The sequence below is a fragment of the Vombatus ursinus genome, unplaced genomic scaffold, assembly GCF_900497805.2.
Source record: "Vombatus ursinus unplaced genomic scaffold, bare-nosed wombat genome assembly UNPS02014770.1, whole genome shotgun sequence".
Taxonomy (NCBI): Eukaryota; Metazoa; Chordata; class Mammalia; order Diprotodontia; family Vombatidae; genus Vombatus; species Vombatus ursinus.
In genome coordinates, this window is record NW_020954548.1 from 38,622,162 (window position 1) to 38,631,807 (window position 9,646).

The 9,646-nt window shown below is 48.1% G+C and overlaps 1 protein-coding gene across 3 annotated transcripts in view; it reads left to right on the forward strand.

Moving 5' to 3' along the window:
• Positions 1-6,810, forward strand: part of RPUSD1 (RNA pseudouridine synthase domain containing 1) — a 14,777-nt gene extending 7,967 nt beyond the window's left edge. For all 3 annotated transcript variants that reach the window (XM_027862958.1, XM_027862957.1, XM_027862959.1), the window contains exons 5-7: positions 1,958-2,060; positions 2,820-2,921; positions 5,928-6,810. In XM_027862958.1, the coding sequence (XP_027718759.1) occupies positions 1,958-2,060; positions 2,820-2,921; positions 5,928-6,328 (606 nt within the window). In that variant the 3' untranslated portion in view covers positions 6,329-6,810. The remainder of the gene's footprint in view (positions 1-1,957; positions 2,061-2,819; positions 2,922-5,927) is intronic.
• The last annotated feature ends 2,836 nt before the right edge of the window (positions 6,811-9,646 follow it).

Sequence of the window (9,646 nt, forward strand, 5' to 3'; positions counted from 1 at the left end):
ATGGCTCCCCATCCATGCCTTCATGTGGCTCCCCACCCATGCCTTCATGTGGCTCCCCACCCATGCCTTCACATGGCTCCCCATGCATGCCTTTACGTGGCTACCCATGTATGCCTTCACATGACTCCCTGTCCATGATACCTTAGCCTGGCATTCAAGGCCCTTCACAAACTGGTGCCCTCCTTCCTTTCTTGCATTACCACCTTCACAGACCACTTTCCAGCCAAAATGAATGATTTGTTAACCTCTCCTTTCCTACCTCTGTGACACTCCACAGCTGGAATGCCCCTCCCTCCATTCCCTCTGTTGGTTGACTGCCTACTTGTCCTTTTAAGTGAGGGAGGGCTGTGGGCCCTCCTTGCTCAGAGTGAATGTAAATAGTAACTGTTTCTCTTTTGACCAGCAACCCTGAGGGTCTTCCCCTCCTAGTTTGATTTTTTTTTTTTTTTAATTAAAGGGACCATCCCTTGACCCTCTTCTTAAAGAGGCCCGTTCACTGAATGGGTGTTACCTCACTTAAAGTGAGAACCTGAAAAAACCTTAGCTTAAAAGGGCCAAGGTCTCCCACTGAATCCTGGGCCATCTCTAGTTGTCCTCATCTATATCTGGCCACTGGACGCAGGTGGCTCAGGAGGAGAAAGTGAGGCTGGTGACGTTGCACAGCCCTCCCTCAAGCAAATCAAAGTCAACTGCAAGTCATGTCATCATCTCCCTGATGTCATGGTCCTCTTCCAGAACGAAGGACAAACACAACAAGAACCTGTCCTTTAAGACCCTGCATAAAATTCTGCTTTTTCCATAAAATGATGATTTCTGCCCCCCCCATCTGATTTTATAACACATGGTACCTTTGTTAGACACTCATCATACATTACTTGTATTTGTCTGCATGCATGCAGGTCAATCCTCACTATTGTCATTATTATGACCCAGTTTAAGCTTCACCTCCTCTAAGGGGCCTTCCCTGACCACTCTAGCCCACACCAGTCTCTCCAAACCCCTACAGCAATTAATTATTGCCTCAAATTCAACACCTGACCACAAACTCTGTCTTGTGGTATGCTCTATTTCAGATCAGATAATTTGCAAATGTCTCCTCTCTGAGCTCCTTTGGGGGAGGGACCAGTTCTTTGTCCTTGTTCCTCCCTCCCTTCTTCTCCCTAACCCCTCTCTTCCCCCAGCACCTAGCACAATGCCTTGCACATAGTAGGTACTCTGACATGAGGGAAGGAAGACGGTGAAGTGCCCTTGAGAGAGATGGAGTCCTGCTCTGGAGATTACCCAGGGAGGGCCATATTCCCTGTTTGTTTTGGAGGGGTCAGTTATTCATTCTGCCTGCCGTGGGACTGGCATTAACCAGGCACTGTGGGACGAGGCAAAAATAGAGGTGAAATAGAGGATGCTACCAGGTGGAGGGAGTGCGGAAGATATAGCACCTGCTATGTGCTAGGCACCATGCTAAGCGCTTTGCAGATATTATCTGATTTGAAATAAAGCACATCACAAGAGATAGTTGGTGATCAGGTGTTGATTTGTGTGGTGATAATTAATTGCTATAGGAGTTTAGAGAGACTAATATGGGGCTAGAGTGGTCAGGGAAAGCCCCTTAAAGGAGGGGAGGCTTAATAATGATGATGATGATGATGGTACACATTTCTATGGTACTTTCAGGTTTAAAAGAGTTTCCTCCCACCAGCCCTATAAGTTGGGTAGTATAAATACTATCCCCACTTTACAGATGAGCAAATTCATGTTTAGAGAAGCCAGGTGACTTCTTCAAGGTCATACAGTAAGTATCTAGTCCAAAATTACAACCCAGGTCTCCCGACTCCAAATGGGCAGGTTCTGTTTTGTTTTTTGATTTTATGAGGCTCCTTATATGTAGTATGTACTAAACTCGTATTTGTTGAATTGTTTTGAAATATTCCGAGTGGCATGATTTCTTTATATTCCGAAGGTTCGAGGCCACGTACAAGAGAGCAGGATGACCATCAACCATGCCATAGGGAAGAATGTGACAGAAGGCCTGACCCACATGATGTGTATTGAAGGGACAGAAGGTAGGAAGCCCAGACCTGCTCAGTCTCCTCTCACCCAGCTGCCCCAGTGTGGTCTTAACTCTCTGGTTAAGAGAAACTCTGAGGGCCTTCTACTTCCTGGTTGATTCTTTTGTGAAGGCAAACTAGGCTATCTTTTACCTCATTTCTTACCTAGCCTTGACTACTGAATGGGTGTTGCCTTGAGACCTGGGAAAGACCTGGGGAAAAGGTCAAGGTCTCCCACTGCATCCTGGTCCATCACTAGTTGTCCTGACCTATGTTTTGCCGCTGGACTCTGATGACTCTGGAGGAGAGAGTGAGGCTGATAACTTTGCACATCCTTACCTCATTTAAATCCAGTTCACTTGCAAGCCAAGACATTGCCCTCCTGATGTCATTGGTCCTTTTCTAGAATGAAGAACGAACAACAACAATGCTTTTGTTGCATAGCCTTGGAATGTAAACTTACAGAGGGCAGGACCAGGATCTGAGTGAGGCAGGCTTTCATTTTAAGGTCATGCTTTATGAATAGGCTGATATTGAACAGCCAGGAACAGCTTTGTGCTTCTGAGGCAAGGATAAAGATAGATGTGTTGTCTAAGGAAATGTTGCTGCTGAAAGGAAAGGGACAGCTCAGGGATTTACCTGGGCCTGTGGAGAGAAGGACATGGGGACAAATCCAGGAAGGTTTCCCTGAAGATAGCAGTTCTTCAAGCCAGGATTTGCCACCGTAGGAGGGCAGCATCCCACCATCTCTCTTCTCCTATTCCCACCCCTCAGGCTGTGAGAATGCCAAACCGTGCCTGACGGAACTGACAGTTCTGGAGCGTGGGCTGTATGATGGTGATCCCGTCTCCAAAGTCCTCCTCCAACCCCTCACAGGTAAGGTGGCCTCCACCTCACAGCTTACCTGGCCAGGGTCAGGGGAGGGGTCTGAATGTTTTGTGGTGAGCAGGTGAGGGCAGGTGGCCGCTTCTGGAGGAATCGGTTTTGTGTGTTGGGCCATCCCAAGCCTGGATGTGAAACAGGCATCCTCCCCATTCTGTAAGTTTAATATCTGCACAGCCCTGAATGGTTTTTAAAGTACTCTCATAAATATCCTCTCATTCAGGCTTCATGTCATAACCGGAATTATATTATACCTGTTTTTCAGATAGGGAAATTGAGGCTCAGTGACACTTGGTGGCTTCAGAGCTTGGTATTCATAGCTTAAAGGTTCCTTAGAGATCATCTAGTCTAACCTCATTTTAATTTATTTTTTAACTTAATTTTTTAAAAATTTGAAAAATATATTTTCTCTTCCACCTCTTTCCCCCATTAGGGAAAATAGAAAAAGGGGCAAAACAAAGAAAAAAAAAAGCCCATGTAAGAAATAGGCATAGTCAAGCAAAACAAATTCCCTTATTGGTTATATCCAAAAAATAAATTTCATTCTCTACCTAAACCCCTCACCTTTCTGCCAGGATGTGAGTAGTAGCATTCTTTATCATTTTACTGAGTCTTGAATTGGACGTATTGTAGATTAGATTAGTATTATAAGTGAGGTACCCAGGGGGGCAGGGCTAGGATTCAAACCCAGATTTTTTGACTCTTATTATATTATTGTTATTAATTGACGTTTACATAAGGAGTCCCAAAAGTCTTAATGCCGTTTTAAGCTACTGAAGCTTACCCTTGTAGCACTTTTTAAGGTTTATGACATGTTTTTCATCCATTATTTTCATTTGATCCCCAAAGCAATCCTGTGAGGGCAGGGCATTACATATATTATTTATACCCATTTCACAGATGAGGAGTCAGAGTCTCAGAGGGACTTGTCCATGCTTACAGAAGCTGGTCGTGTTAAAAGAAGGATCTGAACTAAGGAGTCCCTTGACTAAGTCTTTCAATAGCCTCATCCACTTAACCCCAAAGGGTAGGGGTCCGGGGAGCTGCGTTCTTTTGGCCCATGGCTAGTAGGTATCTGAGATAGCCTTTGACCCTAGCAGGTCCCAGCCACGTTTTAATCCTGGACTTTCTCCAGGATAGTGGTCTCCAAAGTGGAAACTGTGTGGAGCCCCAGTGGGTTATGACATGAACCAATCAGAGAATGGAAAAATGGGTCGCATCTCAGCCTCATTCAGGAGCCACAGTGCTTGATTCCAACATAACTGTAGCTGCAATTTTACCTGTCTCGTTCAACACCTCAGTCCTACCTTTCCCACTGTGGTCTCCTGTGGCTACATTGGGTATCTGGGGATGGGGAGATGGGGTGGGCTTATGACCTAATCATGACCCAGGCGCCTAGAGCAGCTCCCCCCAACATTGTCACACCCTGGCCCCCTTCTCACTCCAGCTGACATTGGGGTACATACCCCAAGCTCTGAGCTCTGAGAGCCTTGCCCCCCTTACCTTAGCTTTTCCCAGAATCCCACCCCTCTTCCAGACCTCCCTCTTTCAGTCAAGGGTACCACAATCCTTGCAGTCACTTAGATTCCCAGCCTTGGGGTCATCCTAGAAAGCCAGTCATTTGACCAATTTTGCCCTCTCTGTCTCAGCTGTATCTCTTGGCCTCTATCCCCTTTTCTGCACTTACACGGCCACCAGCCGAGTTCAGGCCTTCATTACCTCTCCCCTGGACTATTTCCATAGCTTCCTAATTGGTCTCCCTGATTCAGGTCCCTGCTCTCTCTAATCCCTTCTCCCTTCAGCTGCCAAATTGAAAAACGATACTCCCAAAAGCACGGTCGGACCATATTACTCTCCTACTCAGTAAATTCCAATGGCTTCCTGTTCATTCTAGGATCAAATATTATTTCTTCTTTATCACGTCCTTTTAAAATGTCCACTTTTTTGCGAGAGTTTTGTAATGTATGTTATTAGTATGGTAGTGCATGTGTATCATTTATGAATAAACAGACACCGTGGGGATGTGTGCTATTTTTTTTTGCTGCTGGGGGTGTGTGATTAGAAAGTTTTGAACCTGCTGTTCTGCAGAGGGATGGGGGAGAGGAGGCAGACGGGCAGAGGGAGTGAGAGGAGAGAAAGGAGAGGGACGAATTCTTTGGGTCTGTGAATGATTGCTGCGCATCCTGTTTAGCCGGAGGTTGGGGAAGAGGAGTCTCAGGTACCCATCGCTGACCCCAAACCCCAGGAAGCTTGAGCTGGGAGATGCCTTGGGAAAAGCCCTGGACTTGCCCAGCTCTGGCTCCACCACCCACCAGGTGTGTGCCTCACTCCTCTAAGACCCAGCTTCCTCACCTGTAAATGTAAACAATGATGCTCTGACTCCCTGCCTCCCAAGGGTGTTGTCAGAAGAGTTCTTTAACTGTTAAGTGCTATAGAAATGTGATCTTTCATTTAGAGGCAGGGAAGTAGGATCAGGAAGACCTGGGTTCAGATCCTTCTTTGGGCATTTGCTAGCTATACGCAGTCTCTTTGGGCCTTGGTTGGTTTCCTTATCTGTAAAATGAAGGGGCCTGGACTCAGTGGGCCCCTAAGGTCTTTTCCAGCTTGAAATCTATGATTCAGACTGCAGGGCTTCTCCAATCTGGGAAGACAGGCTGACATCTCAGTAAAGGGATGAGGAGAGATGATGGCGCAGATTAGAACAAGGAGCTTCAGTGAAATCTGAAGGAGATTTTGGGACAAATGGTAGGCCTTTGTGACTTTGGGCAAGTCATTTCCTCTGACTGGGCCTCAGTTTGCTTTTCTGTAAAGTAAGGGGATGGGACTAGATCCTGTCTAAGGCCCCCTTCCAGGTCAAAATCCTATGGCCTTAAGACAGTGCGAGGCGCTTTTGGAGGGTGATTTCAGAAAGGGCGGCTGAGGCTTTCCCTGTGCCCGGGTCCCAGATGGGAGGGCTGGGCCTGGGTTCTCGTGTGTTCTTGACGTTGTGTTCTCCCGAAGGCCGGACCCATCAGCTGCGCGTCCACTGCAGCAGCAGTGGACACCCCATTGTGGGCGACTTCACCTATAGTTTCAAGAAGGACAGCCGCCCCTTCCGCATGATGCTGCACGCCTTCTATCTCCGCATCCCCACGTGCGGGGAGCTCATCGAGGTGAGCACGCCCGACCCCTTCGTGCCCACGCTGGATGCTAACTGGCAGCCCCAGCAATCGGTCCACCCCCTGGAGCAAGTCATCCAGGCCCTGAAGGCCGCAGCGGATCCAGCCACTGGGGAGACTTCACCTCTGCCCAAGGTGGGCCAAGACGTGGTTGCTTGGGAGGCTGGGGCCAGGGAATCGGAGGAGCAGCGGGCCAGGTGCCAGCAGTGGCTGGCTGAGTGGGCAGTGGAGCTGGAGAACTGAACTGTGCACCGGTACCCGTGCCCATGCTTGGAAGGGCGTCAGTGACGTGTCGTTAGGAAACCCTACCCATTCCCAGATACGGATCATCGCTTTCTTCCCCAGACCTTGAGTATGATGGAATCGGGGCTTACTGGGAGGCCACGCTTAGCCAGAGCGGGGCTTCTTTCCCCTCCCTTCCTCCCGCCACCAGCTTCCCTACCTCCTGTACCCAGTATCTCCAGGCCATTATCCCCAGGGGGGTGGGATGGGCTGGGACTTGGGCAGTTAGTTTCAAGCCGGTGCCATAAGGAAGCCAGCTAACCCCTGATTCCCCACCTCTGGGCACCTGCAGTACAGGGACAGATGGGGATTCCCTGTCCTGAATGGTAGAGTGAGCAGAGATCAGATGTTTCCTTGTCACTGTCGACAGGCAGCTAGTGGTGCAGTGGACAGAGCACTGGGTCTGGAGTCAGGAAGACCTCAGTTCAAATCCAGTCTCAGATACTTACTAGCTGTGTGACCTTGGGTATGTCACTTAACCTCTACCTGCCTCAGTTTCCTCATCTGTAAAATAGGGATGATAATAATAGCACCTGCCTCCCACAGTTGTTGTGATCAAATGAGATAATATTTGTAAAGTGCTTAGCCCAGTGCCTGGCACATAATGAAAGCTATAGAACTGCTATTATTATTACTGTGTCAGGAGGTTATCCAAAATGAGGGAGGGGAAAAATATATCCACTGGAATTTTTGGCTTTTCTGGCCTAGGGGACAAAATCTCTTTTGTTGAGAATAAGTCAGGCCAACGTTGCTAGGCTATTTCCTTACAATCATTCCCATTTTATAAATGAGAAAACTGAGGCCCAGAGAGGTTACTTTTAAGGTCACGTAGTTTCTTAACCACCTTTCTTGATGCCTCTATTGTGCCTGTATTTGGGGGAAAGTTTTTTTTTTTTTTTTTAATCAAGATGGGGTGGGAGGTAGGGGGTAGGGAGCAGGGTGATTTTTCACTGTAATGGATCATGGATGCCAAATTCCAGGTTTGCTTGGACCATCTGTCACCATGGGGATGGAGGAGGGTGGAGGAGTTGATGAGGTTTATGGAGGATGCTACTTCACTCAATCTCAGGTACTTGTTGGCATTGAGCCCCTTCCCACCCACCCTTGCTCACCCAGATAGGACAGATCCTGAAGGGTTGGGGGTGGTCTGGGGAGGGAAACCACCCTATGAGTTACTCCATGTGATAGACTGCAGACTTCTCTTTCACCAGGAGAGGGCGCCAGGCGTCCACAGGTAGTTGGCACTCCCAGCTCAGGCTTTGGAGGTGGTCCTGCAGGTATTTATTGGCATCCGGTCCCTGCCCGCCGTCCCCTGACCCTCAAGTTCTGTCTAATTGGAGAAGGCTCAGTCTCCAGGACCCTCATGCATAGAACAATGTTCAGATTAGCTCTTCCTCAGCCCCCAGCATCTAGTCATTCACCAGTCCTTTCAATTCTGCCCAGTAACCTGATCCATCCTTTCCAGTCCATTCTTAATACCATCACTCATTACCTGTTGTCTGGGCTATTAAAATAGCCTCCTAACTGGTCTCCCTGCCTCCATCCTTTCCCTTAAAGCGCTTCCAGCCGCATTCTTTATTCACACCTCTAATCGGGTTGGTTCCCTCTTGCCTCTGAGATGGAGTCCAACCTGCCGATCCTGGTCTTCACAGCCTTTCATGATCTGGCTGCAAGCTTTTGAGCCTTACCTCACACTCTCCTATTTCACACCTCCTCTGCTTCAGCCGGTATTATCTTTTAGCCACGCCAGGATCCTTCCTGCCTCTTGCTTGGGCTTTGTACTCTGCTTGGAAATGCCCTTGCCTCTCTCCCTTTGGAAATCCCTCCCATCCTTCAAGTCTTAATGAAATGCTCTGGATCAGCTATTTAGAACAGAAAAAGAACGTAGACCTCATCTAGTCTAATCGCATCATTTTATAGATGAGGAAACTGAGACCCAGACAGTTCAGGTGACTTGTCCCACCTCACTACTCACACAGCCAGCATCCCAGGTCACACCCTCGTCACCTCTTGCCAGGACTATGAAATAGCCTCCTAGCTGGTCTTCTTGACTCAGGTTTCTTCCCTTCTCAAATCCATCCTCCTCACGATTCCCAGAGTGATTTTTCCCAAAGTTCAGGTACGACCATGTCATTTCCTTACTCAGAAACAGCAGGGGTCCCTATTGTCTCTTGGGTCAAATATAAACTGTAGCATTCAAAGGTGGCCCCAGCCTTATTAGAGGTCAGTCCCCTTCCTCTTCACTAGCCCTTCTGCTGTTTCACAAACACGGCGCTTTGCCCGGGCTGTTCCCCACACCTGGAATTGACTCCCTCCCCACCTCTGTCTCCTTGCATGAATTCCTTGTTCCCATCAAGACTCAGCTTCAGCATCTTCTAAGTGAAGCCTTTCCAGATTCCCGTTCCACCACCCAGCACTAGCCCTTCCTCTCCAAATTACCTTATAATTGGTGTGTATATAGTCTGCATGTACTTAATTTAATTTATGTACCTGTTTTCTCTTCCTGATAGAGTGTAAACTCCTTGAGGACAGGAGTGTGTAATTTCTGTCTGTGACTAGTACAGTGCCTGGCACATAGTGGGCACTTTATAAATAGTCACTGATTGATTGCCCGGGGTCACTCAGGTCGTATGTAGCAGAGTTGGGATTGGAATCCAGGTTCTCCAACTCCAGATTCAGCACTTTTGCTATTATTATATTGGGCCATCTTTTTCAGGAAGCTTTTCCTGACCCCTGCAGCTCATAGTGAAACGTCCAGGATTTGTCTCCCTGATTTGCATTCTATGGGGGTACTGTCAGGCCTCTCTTTCTGACTAGATTGTGACTTCTCTGAGGGCAGAGATGGCATCTTCTGTCTCCTTCATCAAATAATCTCACGTGGGACTGAGAATATGGTGGGTGTTCAGTAAATGACTGCAAAATTTTGGAGAAGCGCATGAGCTGATTCTTCAGTGATAGGTGACAAGCCAGCCACAGCCTAGCCTTCAGGGACAGCTCTTACCACCTGGGGGGGCCTCTTTCTAGCATGGCTCCTTTCTTTCCCCACATGACTTAGAGAGGAGACCATTGAGTAGACTTTGTGGATGGTGGCTTCTCTACGTAGCTCATGGCCACAGTTCTGCGCCAGGATGTCTGCGTCCAAATTTGGAAGCATCTGGAAGGTCAGGGCCATGTCCGGTTGTGGGCTGCTCTTTTGGAGGAAGTAACCACACTGATGAGACCGTGGGTTCACCAACATAACTCCCATCTGCATAGTACTTTTAAAGTTTACAAAATACT